This window comes from Heteronotia binoei, chromosome 12 (assembly GCF_032191835.1).
Source record: "Heteronotia binoei isolate CCM8104 ecotype False Entrance Well chromosome 12, APGP_CSIRO_Hbin_v1, whole genome shotgun sequence".
NCBI lineage: Eukaryota > Metazoa > Chordata > Lepidosauria > Squamata > Gekkonidae > Heteronotia > Heteronotia binoei.
The window spans coordinates 64561755-64584036 of NC_083234.1; the positions used below are offsets into that span (position 1 = coordinate 64561755).

General features: G+C 43.8%; 1 protein-coding gene across 1 annotated transcript in view; it reads left to right on the forward strand.

Moving 5' to 3' along the window:
* The window catches only part of PAPPA (pappalysin 1), a 334943-nt gene that overhangs the window by 124144 nt on the left and 188517 nt on the right, over window positions 1-22282 (forward strand). The window contains exons 8-9 of the mRNA XM_060251617.1: window positions 9021-9149; window positions 13595-13686. Of these exons, the coding sequence (XP_060107600.1) occupies window positions 9021-9149; window positions 13595-13686 (221 nt within the window). The remainder of the gene's footprint in view (window positions 1-9020; window positions 9150-13594; window positions 13687-22282) is intronic.

Consider the following 22282-nt stretch of genomic DNA (forward strand, 5'->3'; position numbering starts at 1 on the left):
TCACAGCATTATCAGCAATCCAGTTTCGTTTCTCTACATTTAGCTATCTGTCTGATTGGGTTTTGGATACTATCAGGACTTTTTTTGAGCAGGAACGTAGTTCTGGCTGGCTAGGCATCAGGGGGTGTGACCTAATATGCAAATGAATTCCTATTGGGCTTTTTCTACCAAAAAGCTCTGTGTGAAACAATGGTGATGCCAGGGGTGTGGCCTAATATTCAAATAAGTTCCTGCTGGGCTTTTCCTACATAAAAAGCACTGTATACTATGCATTACAGACCTGTGTGTTACAGGGTGAGTACTGAGGTCTTCTGCACTCCAAAAGCTAGGTCAGATCTGTGGAGGTTAGGCTGAGAGACTGAGTGACTGGGATAAGGTCACTTTATGGCCATTATGTGGGGCCCCTAAAAGTCATGGAGGAGGCGTTGAATGGAAAAGGATTGTACTTTCACATAGGTTCTTTAATCAAAGCCACTCCATCCCCTGTGCAAAGCAAAGCCTGTCTTTTCCTTTCCAGAGCTAATCTAGAACTGCCAACCTCCAGATGGGACCTGGAGAAGTCCCAGTATTACAGCTGATCTCTAAGCTATTGAGATCCAGTTCCCTTGGATAAAACAGCTATTTTGGAGGATGGACTGTATGACATTGTACCTTGTTGAGGTCCCTCCCCTCTAAACGCAACTCTCCCCAGGCTCCGCCAGACATTTTCCAACCCAGAGCTGGCAACCATAATTTACAATGTGTGTGGGTTAACTGATGAAACTGTAGAGGGTAGGGTTGCTAACTCCAGGTTGGAAAATTTCTGAAGAACTGAAGGTAGATCCTGGGAAGAGCAGGGTTTGGGGAGGGGGGAATCTCAGTGGGCTATAATGCCATAGAGTTTACCCTCCAATGCAGCCATTTTCCCTAAGGAACAGATCTATATAGTCTGGCAATCAGTTGTAATTCCAGGAGATCTCCAGGCCCCACCTGTGTTTTGGCAACTGTAGGTAGAATCAATAAACCCCTGCCCCTTGCCATAGTGCATCCCTTCTTTGAACCAGGGCCTAGCCAGCAAATACTAGACTTCTAAAAATGTTGAGAAGTACAATCGTGGGTCTCCCCATATTGCATCTGTTTTGGCTCTGACTTCACTGAAGTTTACTTCCAGGGAAGTTTGTTATAAGATTCCAGCTTTAATCTTTCCTTCTCCACAAGTCTCTTGCTTAATTTGAACATCCTTGTTTAGACCCCAGCATAAAGTGTGCTTTGTAAATCATTGTCTCTGTCTAGAGCAGAGTGCAATAACTTGGTCTCTTGTTTTGCTGTGGCTTATTTAATGAGGCCAGTCAAACATTTGATGGCAATAGAGGAAATTGGCTCGCCATGGGATTTTTAGTGGGGCAGGGAGAAGGAGAAGGCTGGTGAAAATAGATTCCGTCTGACTCTTAAAACCATTGCGGAACCACAATTGACCTCCTGGTTAGCACTCATAATCTGAAGTAGATTAAGTCAAGACACAGAGTGCCTCTCAAGGGAAGCGTGATGGAACGTTCCTTCAGAAGAGACGCTTTATTTGACTCTCTCGGTTTCTGTGCCTGATGACAGCCAAGTTCCACATGTAAGAATGCTTCCCCCCTCCCCTGCTTCTGGGAAGTCATTTCCACTGGAGGGGCCACCTGAGCCCATGTGCTTAATGGATTCATCCTCTCTCATGAGGATGAATAGTCCTGGGATAACGGAGATAGTGAATGAGACACAAGGTGTCCATTATGTTTCTAGCCACTGCTTCTCGGCTTCCAAAAGCAGAGTTGAAATCTCCAGAATTTTATAATCTTTCCTTAGAAAAGAGTAAGACTCCAGTAGCAACATGAAGACCAACAAAATTTGTGGTAGGGTATGAACTTTTGTGAGTCACTGCTCCTTTCTTCAGATATCTGAAAAAGTGAGCAATGACTCACAGAAGCTCATACACTTCCACAAATTTTGTTAGTCTTTAAAATGATACCAGACTCTTACTCATCTTGATCTATAATCGTTTGTTTTACCTTCTTATTCTTGAGTCACATACCTGATTCAGGTATTATGATCCCTCTCTTCCACCATTAATACAGGTTCGGGGTGGGGGGAGACGAGCTGCCAAAACTGTACATGCACAGCACTCTGAACAAAACTGAGATATAACAGATGGATCCATGGAGAATATCTTGTGTATCAATTTGAAAAGGCCAGGAAAGTAGAAACTCTAAATACTGGGGGGAGGGTGAAATGGGTAAAGACAATTTGGGAGACACCCCCAAAGTGAGGATGCTGTTAGATTTATCATCTCTGTTGTTTTTTTATTTGGAAATGCCTGTTGCTGTTTTGCTTCTCCGTTGTGTCTGCTTGCAGGTCATTTTCTGTTTTCTTGCACCAATTTTTGCCTGTTATATTTATGCAACTTTTGAGGTGGTCCTGCCATTGCATTTAAATGACATCATCAGAATTGGATGCTATCAGGCTGCAACCCACTCATAATTGCATGCTATCAGATTGTGACCCACTCAGGTTGCAAACCCACTCAGGACCATGGGGTTTTCAGGCAAGAGATGAGCAGAGGTGGTTTGCCATTGCCTTCCTCTGCATAACAACCCCCTCTCTTCCTTGGTGGTATTAACCATGACTGATACTGCTTGGTTTCCCAGCTCTCTCAAGATCAAGCTATTTAGGACTATTCAGGCTGCTTTACATGACAGAGCATGGTTCAAAAGAAATTAACTTGGGAATGCCAGCAATGAAAATGGGCTCACACCATTTATATACATTTTTTTTTTAAGTGAGAAGGCATATGTTGACATCCCTAGTTCAGACTGGTCCATGAATGCCAGAATGTGCCATCAACTTTACTTTGCTGTTGTAGGATCCAAACCATCTCTGTTCCTGAGCAAGTGGGTCTTTGCAGCAGACGCATATTTTGGTGCTCTTGGCTTTTCACGCTACTTTATGTTGACGAGAGAAGCAGGAGACTTGTCGTGTTGCATTTGCACCTGTGTGAGCACTCTCTCACTGTCTCTCTCTCTCTCTCTGGCCTTGTCCAAACAGCAGAGAGATCTGACGGCAGCTGAAATAACAGGGCAGTGCAAAGATGCCTGAGTTTTGACGTCTTTCTTTTATTTACAAAATCCTACCCCTCGTCCCAGCCTCTCTCTTTTAACTGGATTCAGACAAAAATTGTCTTCATTATCTTCAACTCTGCTTCTCATAACATTTTGATTTTTTTTTAAAGGAGGGGGCAGGAAGTGGTAGGAAAGAAACAGAAGCTTCCACAATGAATAGGTATGGGAGGGGTGGGAAAATGAGGAAGTTCCTGATCTGGATGTCCTAGAATGACCCACCCTGCAGGGACTAAAAAATACGTGTTTTGGTACAGCTTCAAAGGGCATGTGGGATCATGAAGGATTCATGCTGTAAATGCACATTGGCTAAGCTTCTTTTCCAACAAAGAGCTAGTTATGCCAACTCGTGTCTGGGTTGTATCCCTTCTGTCTGCAGGTGGGGGCTTGCATCATTGATCATTATATGATCTACAAAGTTAACCTGAAACATGCTAAGACCATCCAGCCAAGTGGCAATTGGAGGGGAAATCTGAAAGGCTGGCTAGCGATCCTTGATTTGAGAATTGGGAGGTATTTCAAGTGTGACCTTATAATCATTTCTGAAACATCAAGCGGTGTGATCTTATGTAGTGATGAGGTCCTTCAAGAACCCCAAGACCCAGGCCTTTACCATTTGGCATTCAGCACAACCCCAGTTGACAGAAGGAAATTTTAATCTGTGGTTCAAAGTTTTATCTGGTTTATGACCCTGGTTAGCTAATTAAAGCTTATGGGACCCAGCAAGAGCAGAGTTAAACACCAGCAAAGAAACATCCTAAGAAAGAAACTCCACCCTTTGGATGTCCTGCTCTCATTTCACATTGGGCCCAATGCCTTGAGTCAGAGCTAAGCAGCAAACAAGGGCCTTTCCCAGCACCCCATTGTTAGGGTGATTAAAAACCCATGCTAATTTCTCAAAAAAGGTAATTAAAAGGCAAGGGGTATAAATGTTAGCATTAGCTGCTCCCTTGCATGCTTAACTTTCTAAACAGGCTCTCTGCTATATCTTAAAGAAGCAGGGAAATGTTGGGCTGGGCCAAAAAGAGCAAAAACGTTTGGTTATGGATATTAATCATGCTTTTCATTCTGCAGGAAAGAGTAATGGATAGAGACAAGAAAGTACATGGCCTATGTTAGTGTCAAAATGCATCCAGGCAACTTTGTGTGAGCTGGGACTCCTCTGCATAGGGGCAAGGGTACAACTCTTGTTTTGTGGTGGTGGTGGTGATGATGATGATGACAACAACAGCAGCAATGATGAGGAATGAATAAGGGAAACCCTTGGTTTTGTATACTTGTACCCTGCTTTTCTATCTACAGTTCTCCAAAGGAACTGATACCTATTAAAAACAAAAACACACTACAGAAATACCAATAAAACAGTCACATCAAATGGATCTGAAAAGCAGGAGATAACAAGAGTTCATAGCCCAGCAAGTTCATAATTGAAGACTTGGAGAAAAAACACCTTAAATGACCTGTGGCATGGCATCTGGGGCAGTGAGAAATACAATAAAATTGCAGCCATCAATGTTTCGAACCCCATCTTTTGGGTATACCTTTTGGTTGTGTGTGTATAGCAGGTGCATGTCAATGAGGCCCATTAATTGCTCCAGAAAGGTTAAGGTAGCTAGGTCATGTGGAATGATTAGATGATGGAAGTCTATTGAAGAAGTTATGCGAGGAATTCCAGCTGGAATGAGACCAGAAAAGAGGCTCAGGAAAAAGACGGATCAATGGTGCAGAGAAGAATTTGGAAGGACCAGGAGCAGGAGAGAAGCCTGGTGGGAAGCAGTGGTGGAGAATGGCTTCAAAGTAAATGTCTTCTGCTTTGTGAGAGGAGTTGCTACAACATGTTGGCATTTGTGTTCATTATGGTGACTTGAAGTTCACAGTAGACAACTGTATGGAGTTCCTGGTTGCAAGAGAAAGATGATATTCTCTTGACTGCCTCCCACGATACATCCAATATACAAACCATCCGTCTTTGATTTCTTCTTTGTTGGGGTGGGGGTGGGTGGGTCATTACTAGAAAGATCAGTAGGGCATGATCATGCAACCAGTAGAGCCTAGAACGATCAGATTAATATCTGTTAGATTTTTGCTCCTGCCATTTATACAAGTAGCTCAAGGTGGCATACCCTCTTAACATTTTATACTCACTATAACCTACTGAGGTAACTTGGAAAGAGAGAGTGACTGGCTCAGTATCACCTAGTAAGATTTATGACTGAGTAAGGATTTGAACCTGAGTCATTAGCCTAGTCTCACAACTGAAGTGCCACTGCGTCACACAGGCTTTCAGAAATGCTGTAAGCCCTTGTCCACTGTTTATTGGGACAGACGTACAATGTCTCAAAACAAGGTTTTTGATTCCACTCACATGGTGATCCAGGACTTAAAGTATTGAACCTCTAATACAGGACTTTCCATTGCCAAGGAAGGTTGCAGCCTATGGTGGTGATACTTGGAGGTGGTCTTTAGCTCAGCAGCGGAACCCGTGCTTTGAATCATGAGGCTGTAGGTGCTATCTTTATCATCTCCAGTTTAAAAATAGTCTCAAGTGGTAGGTTATGGAAAAGAACTTCCTCTCTCTGAGATGCTGTGGGTCACTGTGAGTCAAAGTAGACAGTACTGAGCTAAGTGGGCCAGTGGTGTACATTAAGGCTCAGTGGTACAACACTAAGGCTGCAGGGACAGTCATTGTCAGTTGAATGTATGAAGAAGACTTGTACTGAATCAGACCATTGGTTCATCAAGGTCAATATTGCCTACCCAGACTGGCAGCAGTTCTCCAGGGATTCAGGTGGAGGTCTTTCACATCATCTACATCTGACCCTTTTAACTGGAGATGGAGAGATTGAACCTAGGACCTTCTGCGTGCCAAGCAGATTCCCCCCACTACTGAGCCACAGCCCCTCCCTTGAAGGATTGCAGATGGCATGCATGGAGAAAGACTGGATAGTCTTTGGTCTGATTTCAGTTTCACATGGTCATTTGAATTGAATCAAAACACATACATATACAAAGCCCCAGGTTCTATTCCTGACTGGGAAATAAATATTTTGGAAAGCCACTGCCAGATGTAGTAAACAGCACTGGACCAATGGTCTGATATTAGTATGGCTCATGCCATCCATTTTGCATGGTTGTGCTGAATCCATCCCTGGTCCGTGGAAAGGATTTTTATTGGATCCACTGAATAGAGTCCACAGGCTTTGTGCTGCATTTCATTCATTTCTTTCCCAAGCACACATCAGACTGTAATTGATATAATTTTAAAAGCAACTTCAGGTCTCTTGCACAAACAATAACATTAGTAAGGAGCTATTACTTTCAACAAATACAAAAACATTTCAGCTGCTAGACAGAAATCCCTCTATTACATAGGTTACAACGATACATGCTCTCTGTCCCAGTTCCTCTTCCTCCTTTTTTAATTTGGTCTGAAAGACAATTTACATTTTATTACACTCAACTGCATATCAAATGATTCCTTCTTCTGCAGAAAGAGATGAGATATTTTGGCTTCCTATAAAAATTGAAACACTCACCAGCTGGGAAGCTGTCACTGAAAGTGAGCTATCAACATCTCCATTCCTGTAGATTAGCCTGATCTGTAGTCCTCCTAGCTAAGCCTTGGCTAGTATATGGACAGGCAACCACCAAGGAATACTGCATTGCTGTACAGATGCAGGCAGCAGGAAACCACCTTCTGAGCATCTCTCACCTTGAAAATCTTAAAGGGTCACCCAAAGTCAACCGTGACTTGATGGCAAAAAGAAACAGTGCAATTCCAATAACACTTTCCTAGGAGTAAACCCCATTGAATAAAATTGGGAGATACTTTGAATAGACCTGCTTAGGATTGCTTCCTTATAGTGTAGTCTCGCTCAGAGTTGCATCTTTTTAAGTCCATTGACTTCAATGTAACTCTGTTGAGGATTGTACTATAAATAAGCCTTATCAAACATAGTGGGACTTACTTCTGAGGAGACATACCTAGGATTGTGCTACATATCTTTTGAAGAAAAAATGATGTAATCCTTGTCACATACCAAGGAACTAATGCGAAGTGAAGTGATGGTATTGCTTTACTCTGCTCTGGTAAGACCTCACTTGGAGTATTGTGTTCACTTTTGGACCATACATTTTAAGAAGGATATAGACAAGCTGGAATGGGTCCAGAGGAGGGCAACAAAGATGGTGAGGAGTCTGAAGACCAAGTCCTATGAAGAAAGGTTGAAGGAGCTGAGCATGTTTTGACTGGAGAGGAGGTGGCTGAGAAGTGATATGATCTCCATCTTCAACTACTTGAAGGGCTGTCATCTAGAGGATGGTGTGGAATTGTTTTCTGTGGCCCCAGAAGGTAGGACCAGAACCAATGGGTTGAAATTAAATCAAAAGAGTTTCCGGCTCAACATTAGGAAGAACTTCCTGACCGTTAGAGTGGTTCCTCAGTGGAACAGGCTTCTTCAGGAGGAGGTGGGCTCTCCTGTGGAGGTTTTTAAACAGAGGCTAGATGGCCATCTGACAGCAATGAAGATCCTGTGAATTTAGGGGGAGGTGTTTGTGAGTCTCCTGCAGGGAGTTGGACTAGATGACCTTGGAGGTCCCTTTCAACTCTATGATTTCAACTCTATGTTCAGCTTTCATTATATACCTTAATTAAAAAAAAACAAAGGAAACAAATGTAAGGAGGTATGAAATAATTTCTTAGATTTTAAGACAACTAGCATTTATTTAACATATGTATGTAAAATGTTATGTAAAAATGTCCTCTATGTTTATATTGGTTTACATTGGAAACTTCCATGCCAACTTTCAGGGCCTGGAGGTATCCCAGAATTACAACTGATCTCCAGACCACAGAGGTCAGTTCTCCTGGTGAAAATGGCTGCTTTGCTGGGTGGACTCTATGACATTGTACCCTGCTGAGGTCCTTCCCTCCCCAGGCTCCACACTTAAAATCTCCAGGAATTTCTCAACCTGGAGTTGGTGGCTCTATCTACCAGTGAGTCATGACTCTCTAGCAGCCCAACAGCCATGTATTGTTGCCTGCTAGGCTGCTAGTGAAATCATTCTTTGATGCTTGCCTGTAGGGAGAGGAAAATTTACGATAGAGTCTGTGCCATGCAGGTTGCCATGCGGTACTAAGGTACAGTTATTTGTGTTTTTATTAAGTGTGAAGGGAAGATTATTGGGAACCACTCCGTGTCATTCCTTTTTGCCTTTTTTGTACTCGTGTAGAACTGCAGTTGCAACCAGAGACAGTTGCAGCTGTAGACAGTAGAATTACAGTTGTGGCTAGGGACCTGCTAGGGACTGTCTCTCCCAAATGTGCCCCGTAGAGCCTCGCGTTCAATGGACCAACACTTTCTGGTTGTCCCTGGCCTGAAGGATGTCCGACCAGCTTCAGCTAGGGCCAGGGTCTTTTTAGCCCTGGCCCCAGCCTGGTTTAGCAAACTATCAATTAACATCAGAGCCCTGCAGGATCTACTACAATTCTGCAAGGCCTGTAAGACAGAGCTGTTCTGCTGGACTTGCTTCCATCTCTCAACCTCCCTGACTTGTGCTCTGGCCTGTGGTACACAACCAATGTCATCAGCACCACTCAGAAAGGGTACACCATGCCATCACTACCAAGGCAATGTCTTATGCTGGTTTTTACTACCACCTTAACTTTTAATCTTCCTAATAGATGTGATAATTGTGATATTGTTTTACTGTCATTATCTATGTGACCTGTAACCCACCCTGAGCCCACTTGCAGGGAGGGCAGGATATAAATTGAATAAAACAAGGAAACATTAGCACTGATTTTTGGGAAGCACCAGCTTCTCTTTTCCTGCTTCTTGGCTTTGATGTTGTTGTCCGGCTAATGTATTTCTTTTTCTTGCATTGCAGTGAGATCAGAGCCGGCAGCTTATACACTTACTGGGTTGCTGTTGTTTCTGGAGGGGAAGAGAGTGAAGCATCCCCTCCACTTGCTTATGTCCATGGAAGTAGCTACTGTGGTGATGGGATTATCCAAAAGTAAGTACACAGGTTTATAGCTTGACCTTGGAGCGCATCTTGGCATTTTTTCTTTCCTTTGGAAATAGTCTGATTTTCTGAATATAGTCTGCAACCAATTTCTAATTTTCTCCCTCTTCTGGTTTTCTGGCTTTTCTCTGTTCTTGACCCACTATTATTTGCCCTAATCCTAGTTTGGGACACAAATCATGGTTTGACTTTCTATATGTATATACAAACCATGGTTTAGAGCTCTATAGTGGCTTTTCTTTCCATCTGTTTAGCACTTCCATCTCTCAGAATGGCAGTCACCAAAACCGGAAGATCAATGGTTCTTGACCCACTATTATTTGCCCTAATCCTAGTTTGGGACACAAATCATGGTTTGACTTTCTATATGTATATACAAACCATGGTTTAGAGCTCTATAGCGGCTTTTCTTTCCATCTGCTTAGCGCTTCCATCTCTCAGAATGGCAGTCACCAAAACCAGAGGATCAACAGTGGTGTATGGCTTATCAATTCAAACAAGAGCAATTGTTATTTATCTTCATTTTTTCTTTCTTTCTGAGGATTCAGTTCTCTGTGTTTTGCTCTTGGTTTCATAGATCTGTTTTGTTCAGGTCTTTTTTTTCCTGGGGGAACACAGTGGAATGGAGTTCCAGAACATCTTCATGGAAACAACATTCTAAAAATATGTTTAAAAGTTCATGAGAGGCACCTGTGTGTTTCTCCTTCATTTCCCTCCTGGGAGGAGTGAAGGGCTATGTTTTTTAATGACCCTGCATAGAGAGAAAAGGGCGCCACACTCCCTGCCTAGCTTTACATGCAAGCTGAAAGAATAACAAAATTATGAGGTGATATCATTCAGCAGTAGAACCCTTGGTTCCAACCCCTGGCTTAGGTGCCATTAAAACTGAGTGTTTAATATCATGTTGGATATACTTACTATCAAATACCTGGACCTCAAAAATTAAAACTTATGGAGACTATCAGGACAGGCAGTGATGGGCAGGCTAGGTAGCCTGGAAGTTAGGACACGCTTATGAGCAACCTGAATAGCTCCAACTAGCCAGAGTTTGGAAGCTAAGCAGGGTTGGCAGTGTTTAATACTTGGATGAGAGACCCCAAGGAAGACCAGGGTTGCTGTGCAGAGGGAGGCAAGGGTAAACTCACCTCTGCCTTGAAAACTCTGTGAGGGGTTGCCATGTTGGTTGCAACTTGGCAACCTTGAATTATGACAAGCTCTTGCACAAGCTGCTACCTACAAGCTTTACTTTAAGGTTAGCCAGGGAGACCTAGCTCCATGTGCCAACTTACTCAGAGGCAAAATTGAGATTCCAAGAAGCAGACCCCTTAGCGTCTGCCTCAGCACTTGGTGACATTGTTCCAGCAACAATTTGCTATCCGTGTAAGTCTGGCAGTATTCAAAGGCGCTTTATCCCTAGTAATTGTGTTTAGGATTGCAGTGTTTTAATTCCCATGGCCTTTAATGGGGGAAAATTAAACTTCCCTTATGGCTTAAAAGTATTTAACTTTGGGGAGTGAGGGGTTAGGGATCCATGGCACAAGCAGAAATGAAGATAACATTGTGCTTTGCCACTGGTGTTTCCCTTGTCAGAAGCTGATATCAAGAAAGGGTCTTGCAATTTCAGTGACTCATAAGAAGGTGGCATTTAATTAAAGCTCATGGAATCGCTGCTGTCCTCTTCCCTGCGCTCCCCCCACCTAAAAAAAAAAAATCATTTCTGGGTGTTAATTGCTGACAAGGAAAAGAAAGAAAATGTTTCCAGTGTCTTGGTGCTGCCGTTAAGTGAGAAGTCCAAGGAGGCCTTTCTGCTGGGGCGGATTGTATTCCAGCTGCCACACAGGAGGTCAGGTTTCCAGGGCAACCTCAAAGTGAGGTTTGCGCTGCAGCCCCAAAGGAGTCTGAGTACACTGGGGGAGGGAGGCAGGTTTGGACTCTGAAGCTGACAACTAAATGTTGTGGTCTCTCCATCCACTTTTCCTTCCTCTATCATCTGATCACTGTGTTAAAAATGCTGACTTCTCCCCCCCCCCCCTTAATTTCTTTAATGAATCAGTAACACTATATTAAGGTGTTTTTTTTTAAAAAAATTACTTGTTCCATAATTAATGTACATCTTGTATGGTACCTATCTGCTCTGCTCAGAGGTAGAAGGTTCTTCCCTCTGAGCTACAAAGATATTTTAATAAATAAGGTGAGGGGGTGGGGTAAAACTCCGGTAGGTAGGTAGGTAGATAGATAGTTTACCTACTCAGGTAGGAAGGTAGATAGATAGAGCCAGTTTGGTGTAGTGGTTAAGTGTGCGGACTCTTATCTGGGAGAACCGGGTTTGATTCCCCACTCCTCCACTTGCACCTGCTGGAATGGCCTTGGGTCAGCCATAGCTCTGGCAGAGGTTGTCCTTGAAAGGGCAGCTGCTGTGAGAGCCCTCTCCAGCCCCACCCACCTCACAGGGTGTCTGTTGTGGGGGAGGAAGGTAAAGGAGATTGTGAGCCACTCTGAGACTCTTTGGAGTGGAGGGCGGGATATAAATCCAATATATTATTATTATTATTATTATTATTATTATTATTATTATTATTATTATTATTATTATTATTATTATTTGGCTGGGAAAGGACAAGAAAAAGGCAGCATAGTATATAGTGATTACTAGGAAGACCCAGGTTTGAATCCCACGCTTCCATGGAAGCTTTCTACGTGATCTTAGCCAGTCACCTACTCTCAGTCTAACTAACCTTATGGTGTTGTTCTAAGGATAAAATAGAAAAGGGAGTAATGTAAGTCATTTTGAGGGTAACAGTTTGAGCTCTCAGAACTGTCAACTAGTCCACACATAGTAGTTTCTTTTAAAACTCCTGTGTAAAACTCCTTCTTTTAACTCCTGTTTAAAACTCCTGAAGATTGGAAGCAATAAAGTGGCACTAACAACACTTTATGTTCAGTGCTTCATTATTTTCCTTTTTTAAAATGTTGTATTTGATGACTATTCCATCTCTTCAAAGCCTTCCGGTTGTAACTATACATGATTGAGATTATAAGAAAATACCATGCAACATAATTTCCAGTGATGTGTAGAAGTATTACCATTAGCACCCCTGTTCCATGAGTCATCATCAACTTTCTCCGCATGACATCACTAGCCTTATCCTCTTGAGTCTCAGGGTTTTACTCTTTAATTTTTTAATGCAGCAACAGAACAAGTAAAATAAATTGTAACGCTGTACTCTCAATCTAGCCTGCCTCACAGGATTGATGTGAGGATGAAACTGAAAAGGGAAGAACTCACCGTTTCCCTGTTTTCCTTGGGAGGAAGGATGGAACAAAAATCAACTAAATATCTATTTCATTAAAAATATTAGTATCGATATATCTAATTTTCAATGTGGCCAAATCTGTGGAAATTTTAATCCAGAGAATGGAGCTGTGAACAGACAAAATAAATTTTTTTATACACCTGGAAAAGCCTTAGGGAAAGAAAGAAAGACCGCCTTGAAATCTAAGAAAAATGGGTGGGTTTTTTTTTTTTAAAAAAAAACCCCAAATAATAGAAGCCCTCTCAGAGGCAACCTCAACAATATTGCCATTGGGTGGCCTACAGCCTAACCTACCTCAAAGAGTAGGGGTATCTTGGGTATCTGTTGTGTAGAAAGACATTATATAAATGAAGTAAGTAATAAATATAGCTGAAGATGCGGGATAGAAAATGGTAGGGTGGTTGGTGGGTGGGAAGGAGAGAAAGAAGCAGGGAAAGTTGAAGACATGATGGTATGCAAGGAGGGAATCAGGAAATAGTGTGGTAAAAGTGAGGCACCCACTGCAAGTCTTTGCAGGTTTGTCAGTGTGGAACTGGGCCCAGCCCAACCAGCACCACATAACTCAGCCAGACTTTTTTCTGGGGAGAAGTTGTCAGGGCTAGGAACGCAGAAATAGCTGAAGACGGGGGGCAGTAAAGTTTGGTGGCTGGTGGGTGGGAGGGAGAGAAGAAAGCAGTGAAAAGGGAGAGGCTATGAGGGGCTTTCAGGGAACAGAAAGAGAAAATATTGGGAAAGAGGAAAATAAGATGACCCCACAAATCTTTGAGGATGCCCTGCATATTTATATGATGTTTTTCGGTGTTCAAAGTACATCATGCACACTGTCTTGTTGTCCTAAGCCTAAAGTCACCCAGTGAGGTTGTGGTGAAAGGAAGATTAAAACCAATAACTACTCAGATAAATTCATTCTTTGCCATCCTTCTATAAATTTAGCTTAGTGACCTGCATAGGATTTCCTGGTGGTCCCCCATCCAAGTCCTGACCACATCTGGACTTGTTTAGCTTTGGCAAGGTGGTTGCATTATGTGCCCTGGGCTCCAGGGGAAATAAAAGTCAATCTTTTTCCTTTATAGTATTCTTTCCATATATTTACATCTGATTGTGCTTTTCTATCATGTTCAGAGACCTTGGCGAAGAGTGTGATGACATGAACAAGATCAGTGGAGATGGCTGCTCTCTCTTTTGCCGGCAAGAGTTATCTTTCAATTGCGTTGGTGAGTGTCTCTGGGGTGACTGAGCTCCTATTTTGAGTTCCTATTTTGCTCAGCAAGAAATGCTGATGACAAAAACACTGCTATGACCAAAGAATGAAAGGAAGAAGTTATCACTGTGGTACGCCTGTATGTGTCACCAGTGGCTGAAGTCTAAAATAAAAGGTGCTGGGTGCTCCTACATATAGTTACATATAGTATTAAACCACACTGTTGGCTTATGTGTTTACATTCCTGTGCCAAAGAACCGATGCTTTGATCACATCTGATTGATCATTATAGGGAAGAATACTGGTCGTTATTTGAGCCAAGTTATCCCATTTGGGAAAAAAGAGTTCTGAGATTGAGCTAAGCAGGGGTCATTTTGTAGAAAAATAGGTGGTGGAGCTCATCCAGGGATTGTTATGCAGCTGCACCTACTATTCAATGGACAAGGTGGGGAGGAAGTGGAACTCTCAGAAAGGTTCAGGAGCTGTGCTCCCACTGAATCTGAGGCCTGGAGCTAAGAATGTCAATGAGTTGCAAAGAAAGTGGAGAAAGACAAAATAATTCCCCCCTCCCTCTTCCATAATATAAGAACTTGAGGTCTATAACAATGAAGTTTAAGGGCCAGTAGATTTGGGACAGATGAAGTATCACTTAACTGTATAACTGGTTTATGAAACTCACTGCTGCAAGGTGTGGTGATAGATTCTGCCTTGTATGCTTTTAGAAGAGCCTTTTAAAACATCTTTAGAAGATAGGTCTGTTAGTGGATATTAGCCATGTGAAATCAGAACTCCATGTTCAGAGACAATATACCTCTCAATAGCAGTTGCTGGGAGAGGTGGGACTGGGGGATGCTTTGTCCTCACCTGGTTGATTGCTATAGGAAAGAATACAGGTCAGGACGAACTTCTGGTCTGATTCAGTAGGGTTGTTCTTACAGGCAGATATCCAGCCCAAGATCTGCTTAAGATTAAGCAAGGTAACCACATCCTGTGACCTTTGACCATGCTCTGATCTTTTGGACAAAATGGCTGCTTTGGAGGGTGGACTCTGTGGCTTTCTAACCATCTTTCCCCTCTCCAGGCTCTCTACCCTCAAATCTCCAGGAATTTCCCAAGCCAGTGCTTGCAACCCTAATAAGTGGATAGATATGCAGAACATAGAGCAATACTGTTGGTTTATGCATTTACTGTCCTGTGCCGAAGAGCCAGGGCACATTTTCTTATGATATGAGTTCTAGATATCTCGGAGAGGGTGCTGAACCCTGAAGAATGACAACTCTAGCATCTCACTGGAGCAAAAGGTTTTACAAAACCAGACCTTGAATTCAGTAGCAGCTCAGCTCCTGAACCATTCTGAGGGTTCCCCCTCCCCGCCTACCTACCTTGCCTATTGAATAGTAGGTGCAGCTGCATAACAGTCCCTGGAAGAGCTCCACCACCTATTTTTCAACAAAATGCCCCCTGAACAAAACCATTCCTAAAGTCAAAAATTAGAACAAAACGGGGACAGTGATTCATCAGGGAAAGGGCTCCCAAAGTAAGTGCTGTCTGTGGTAAGCAGATGTGTACACCTAAACCCTGTTACTTCCTTGTAAGAACTGTGGCGGTAGAAAACCATATCATTGCAGCCATAAGCTGTCTCCTCAGATTCAGCCCTCCTGTATCCCTTCCAGTGGTTTGTTCAATGGCATGGAGAAACCAGCGCTTTCTTTGTTGCATCCCGTTCAGGCCTTTGAGTTGAGCTAGCCTTTTGTGGATATAATCCAGAGCCTCTTTAAAGCCAAGGGGAGGGGAGAGGGAGGGCTGCAACCTGAAAGGCCTGCTTGCAAGAGAGCTTTGGGAAGTGGACCCAGCCAAAAGAGTCGACACCTTCTTTGAGATGCTAATGAGAGCCCTTGGAGGGGGGATCAAAGCTACTTGAGCCCTCCTCCTTCAGAGGTGATAATCGCTTAACCAGATCCCTTTTTGCAAGCTCGGTTTGCCTTGATTAGCAAGGGATTGTAAACACAATGGCTGGAAGATGTTGAAGCCATCAAGGGGGCCTGTAGGTTTTTTCGACCAAAGCCTTCCCAGTTGATTACATTTGTGCCCATCATTTGTAAGAATATCTGGGGGTCCCTGGAGAGAAGAAACCCATGCTGGCAGCACAGCTGTCCTTGATGGCCCCACATAAATGAGCAAACCCCATAGTTTTTTACGCTGCCTGTTATTCAGTGCTAGGGTTGCCAATCCCCAGGTGGGGGCAGGGGATCCCCTGGTTTGGAGACCCTCCCCCCGCTTCAGGGTCATCAGAAAGCGGGGGGGAGGGGAGGGAAATGTCTGCTGGGAACTCTATTATTCCCTATAGAGATTTATTCCTATAGAAAATAATGGAGAATTGATCTGCGTGTATCTGGGGCTCGGGGGGGGGCTGTTTTTTAAGGTAGAGGCACCAAATTTTCAGCACAGCATCTAGTGCCTCTCCCCAAAATATCCCCCAAGTTTCAAAACGATTGGATCAGGGGGTCCAATTCTATGAGCCCCAAAAAAGGTGCCCCTATCCTTCATTATTTCCTATGGAAGGAAGGCATTGAAAAGGTGTGCGGTTCCTTTAAATATGATGGCCAGAACTCCGTTTGGAGTTCAATTATGCTTGTCACAGCCTTGATCTTGGCTCCACCCCTAATGTCTTCTGGCTCCACCCCCAAAGTCCCCAGATATTTCTTAAATTGGACTTGGCAACCCTATTCAGTGCTGTTTGGAAGCAAGCCCACATCCAGGGACTTTGATTGTCACAGAATTACTGTCTTTCTCCCACTCATGATGTACCTGTGCAATAGGGAGACCTTTCACAGGGGCCCATTGTGATTGTAAGTTCCTGCTGCCAAAAACAAAACAACCCCTCCTCCCCAATATCTTGTATTTGCCAAAGGGAGCAGTGGTTCAGAAAAAAATGTGCCACAATATATTTGTAAATCTTTAAGATAACCAAGACTGCGGAGCTACCACAGCCACTCCCCCTAAAAAAAAGTCTACCTTAGCACTTCCACACAACTTCTAGACCAGGTCAAACTTGCTTAACATAAGAGCCACACAGAGTAAACATCAGATATTTGAGAGCCACAAGACAGAAACACCAAAGGTGGGAGGGAGGGATGGAGAGATGGGGGTGGGGGGGGGGAAGAAACTTTCTCCATGCCGCTGGCTGGCTTGACTTTGTTCCACAGAAACTTTAATCCATCCAGGGGTTCTGCGCTCCAAGGTTCGTCTGCTTCTGGCTCCTGCTTGGCTGCTGCTAGGGGAGGTAGCCCTCCCCTGCCGTTGTATGGTGGAGACGGTTGTGCTGCACCTTCAGGAACTTGGAGATGATTTAAAGAAACAAATGCCTTCTCCAAGCTGGCCAAGAAGGTGGCAGGGGCTTCAAGAGCCACATATAGCCACATGTGTGAAAGACCCACATGTAGCTTCTGAGCTGCAGTTTGGCCACCCAGCCCAAATGTTAAATTAAACCAGTCTCCAGGCCTTGGTTGTTTGACTGTGGATAATGTTTGGAGCATATCCGTAGTGCTTTAATTTTTCAAAGCCTCTTTGCATCCATTGGTGGTAGGGTTGCCAGGTTCCTCCTGGCCACTGGAGGGTGGGGGGTAAGATTCTCAGATTTACATTGTGAAACTCCTGGATATTTGGGAATGGAGCCTAGAGAGAACAGGGACCTCAGTTGGGTACAATGCCACTCTCCAAAGCATCCATTTTCTCCAGGGGAACTGATCTCTTTAATCTGGATATGAGCTATAATTTTAGGGGATCCCCAGGTCCTTCCTGAAGGCTGGCATCGCTAATTGATGGTGGAAAGTGCCATCAAGTTGCAGTGACTCCATAGGGTTTTCATAAAACAGGTCTGTAAGGTAGGCCAATAATGTTGCCATGTTGCAGATAGAGCAACCGAAGCTGACAGGATATTATATGTTCTGAAGCAAGAGTTATATGTAAACATTAAAAAAAAACCCTACTTGATCAGACTAAAGGTCCATATAGACCAGTGCACTGCCTCTAACAGTGGGCAGCCAGATGTTTCTGGGAAGTTCACAAGCAAAAAAGAAAAGCAGATCATGGCCTCTCCCTTATGTTTGTCCGTATGATATGGTGCACAAGATCTATCCTCTCAATATATAGGCTCTACTTTACTGACTATGACTCCCCACAGAGGCCATGTCTGTATCCATAGTACACATAATACTTGTTATTAGAACAAAATTTTAAAAAAGAGGTACAAAATTTTGGGAACATGCCAGTTTACCATGCAGGGTCAGTCCTCGGTCAGTCTAGCCTAGTTCTCTGTCTCTGTTAGAATATGTCCTTCCCTTTTTTCATCTTCTTAGCCTTTTCTTTTTCAGAGGTAGACTGCCCCTGAACCTGAAGTTTCCACTTTTAGCTCTCATGATTCATCTCTCATAAGCAACAGTCTTCAATCAATTTTTCAAAGCAATTTTTTGTGAGTGGCCATTGTAATATTTTGTGGCAAGCATTTAAATAAGGTATGATCCATGACCCTGAGAGAAGATTCACAGATAGGGTCACCAGTTTCCCCCTGGCCACGGGCAGAAGAAGTGGGGGTGTAGGGTTGGGAGATCCAGATCTGGGGATGGAGCCTAGGGAAGACAAGGATTTCAGTGGAGTATAGTGCTGCAGAGACCACTCTGCAGTTTCTCCAGGGGAACTGATCTCTGTAGTCTGGAGGTGAACTGTACTTCTGGGGGATCCCCAGGCCCCATGTGGAGGTTGGCATCCGTACAAGAAACACCTGCTGGAAGGCTTCAATGAAATGAAAAAAGGCAGAATTTGCATTTGCAGCTGGAAAGCAAGCCCCGGTCCTTGTTCTGGCATTCAGTCTGCTTTGTTTGCTAGCTAGCTGCGCCTCTTTTTCTTTTGTGTTGTATTTTGTTGCTGTTGCTGCTGTGTTGTATCAGCATGTCTATACTTCGCCTCCTCCACTGCATGCAGCTCTCCTTGCACTAGTTGGCCTGTAACTCAATTAGTCTCCTGTTTTGTTTTCTCCTGGCTTCCTCCCCAGCGAGCCCCCTCCCCTTCTAATCAGATAAGGCTTGGATCAATCCGCTTAGGCCAGGGGAGGCAAAGGGGCGGTGGGGGGGGAAAGAAGAGAGCAAAACTGTGTGGTCTTCTCTGTCAGGCTGCCCCGGCCTCTCCTCCAAAGCAAAGCTGAGAAAAAAAGATAAGATTAATGGTGTTTTGTTCCAATGTGACGCTCTTACCAAACGTAAGGTCTGCAGTGGGGGGGTAAATAAATTAATTTGCTTCGGCATCTGGCAGTGGTCAACTCCCCAGCCTGACATAGCCCCTTTGCCTGAGATATCCTGCACTGTACAGCATTCTTCTATTAGGATCCAGTAGTGGAAGCATAAGCTTGCATCACAGAAACTGGTGAGTGGTGTTAGTTTCGTTTGGGGAGGGAGTGTTTGTAAACAAGTTGTTTTTTTTTCCAGTTGTTGTTAACTATGTTGGAATGTACCACAGTCCCAAACATTTGTACAGCAGACTCTCTCCCACCCCAAAAGAAGGAAGTAGCACAAATATTCCATGTGCTCCAAGTGTCCCATTTTATCTGGCTTTATGGTCCCACTAATTTCCTTTAAGAACATAAGAACATTAGAGAAGCCATGTTGGATCAGGCCAATGGCCCATCTAATCCAACATTCTGTGTCACACAGTGCCAAAAAACCCAGGTGCCATCAGGAGGTCCATCAGAGGGGCCAGGACACTAGACGCCCTTTAATTTTCTTAAATACTGAGAGGTGCCTTTTCTCTAGTCTGGAGGATAATTCTTACCAAGAAGGAGAGGAGGATGAATCTTGCAAATGCAGACACATGAACACTAAAGACACCATGTTGCACCACCTGCGATTATCAACACTCCAGCTGCTGAGGTGTAAGAACATAAGAGAAGCCATGTTGGATCAGGCCAATGACCCATCCAGTCCAACACTCTGTGTCACATAAGAACATAAGAGAAGCCATGTTGGATCAGGCCAATGACCCATCCAGTCCAACACTCTGTGTCACATAAGAACATAAGAGAAGCCATGTTGGATCAGGCCAATGACCCATCCAGTCCAACACTCTGTGTCACATAAGAACATAAGAGAAGCCATGTTAGATCAGGCCAATGACCCGTCCAGTCCAACACTCTGTGTCACATAAGAACATAAGAGAAGCCATGTTGGATCAGGCCAATGACCCATCCAGTCCAACACTCTGTGTCACACAGTGGCCAATACACACACACACACACACACACACTGTGGCTAATAGCCACTGATGGACCTCTGCTCCATATTTTTATCCAATCCCCTCTTGAAGCTGGCTATGCGTGTACTTTGAATGGTTAATAGAATGGCAGGAAAATGATTTTTTTCTAATATAAAGGTAAAGGTAGTCCCCCATGCAAGCACCAGTCGTTTCTGACTCTGGGTTGATGTTGCATCATGACATTTTCATGGCAGACTTTTTTATGGGGTGGTTTGCCATTGCCTTCCCCAGTCATCTACACTCCCCTCCCCCCCCACCAGCAAGCTGGGTACTCATTTTACTTACCTCAGAAGGATGGACGGCTGGGTCAACTTTGAGCTGGCTACCTGAACCCAGCTTCTGCCGGGATCGAACTTAGGTCGTGAACAGAGCTTGGACCGCAGTACTGCAGTTTACCACTCTGCACCATGGGGCTTCTAATATATCTTTATCCAAAAAACCAAAGATAACCTTTTCTTTTGAAATCCAGTGACTGAATAAATGAAAATGGCAGGCAATCTAGAACCTTTGGGCAGATGTAATGGGAGGGACACTTTGCATAAAGGATCCTTGGCTATAAGGATCCTGGTGTGGTTTTTTTTCAGGAGAAAAAAATTGGATCAGGACAACTTAAAAGTTAGTAAGCAATAGAGCCTGAAAGCAAGACCTGGATGCAAGCATGAGGCTTGGAGATCAGTGACTGAGCAACCAAGCATTTCTGTCTTTCACAAAGCAGGTGTGCAGGGGCCCAGATCTAGATCAGGACCATGGCATGGTGAGAGGTGGGTTTAAGACTGGCCAGGTTGCAACAGGGCAGCTGATCTCCCCACCCTCTCTCTCCATGACTGAACTGCGGTCCCCTGCACCAACCCCCTCCACCAATGCTGTTTGGGAATTCGCTCACATGACTCCTGGCTGATCTGTCCTCAAGAGAAGGGAGAGAGAGACCCTCTGGATTCTGATGCACACAGCCTCTTTACTTGGATCCATGGTGACTCCCTGCTTATTCCAGACAGATCAATCTGACTCACTGCCCAATTAGATTAGGCCAGGAAGAGTGATTGGCATTAAAGAACTGGCAGGTGTTTAACCCTTTCCCTGCTTCAAATAATTTGCACTGGTTCCTCTCCCTGGAAGGTCCAAGCTCATATTTCCATCATTCATTGGCAAAAAAAAAAAAATCTAAACTTTTATGTACAACACAACACACTCTTCTCTCTCTCTCTCTCTCTCACAAACACACACACTTTTTATCCTGCTCTACACACACTTTTTTATCCTGCTTTCTCCTCAACAAGCCTAGAACGTCTTATATAGTTTCCCATAATACTCCACATAATACCTTTTATTAGGACCAACCAAAATGACACAAAACACTCTATAAGGTTTGGAAGAAGAAGAAGATATTGGATTTATACCCCCCCCTACACTCCGAAGAGTCTCAGAGCGGCTCACAATCTCCTTTACCTTCCTCTTCCACAACAGACACCCTGTGAGGTGGGTGGGGCTGGAGAGGGCTCTCACAGCAGCTGCCCTTTCAAGGACAACCTCTGCCAGAGCTATAGCTGACCCAAGGCCATTCCAGCAGGTGCAAGTGGAGGAGTGGGGAATCAAACCCGGTTCTTACACTTAACCACTACAACAAACTGGCTCAGCAGAGCTCATCAGGCTGGATGTTACAAATGTTAAAAAAAAAAAACCCTGATGGGAGGGGGGGAATCAGAATTTTTTTAAAAAAATTGCTTTTCACACTCTCTACACCTGGTCTTGCTAGCATTAGTATTTCAAAACAGCAGAACATCCCACACTGAATTCTGAGTAGATATGCTTAGGATCAGGGGTTTTTTTCTGGAAAAAGAGGTGCCAGAACAAGGGTTGCCAATCCCCAGATGAGTAAGCACTGTGAACCCAATGCTGTGCGTAATACAGTTCAAATATTTATGTTCCAACATTTATTCATATACACAACCCTTATCAGTATTCTCATTTCATTATATTATATTTCAACATCGCTTATAGTCCATTTTACTCCACAAAATAAAAATAATCTGGTTCTAGATGCTTGAAATTAACGAAAGGTACCGAATCCTGCTGTCAAGTGAACTTCCAGCCACAGGTAGTACTATCTACATATTTAAATTCTTTCAGGCAGCAGTCCGCTGTTCAACCGGTGTGGCAACACGATTCCGGCTATTCTCGTTTTTCATTTATACTTTGACAGGCCACATTAATAAACTAGGAACCCGTGCTTAGGCAACTGTAGTCATTAGCGTAAGCTCATTAGTCACATCTTGCACGAGATTCGATACCTTTCGTTAATTTCAAGC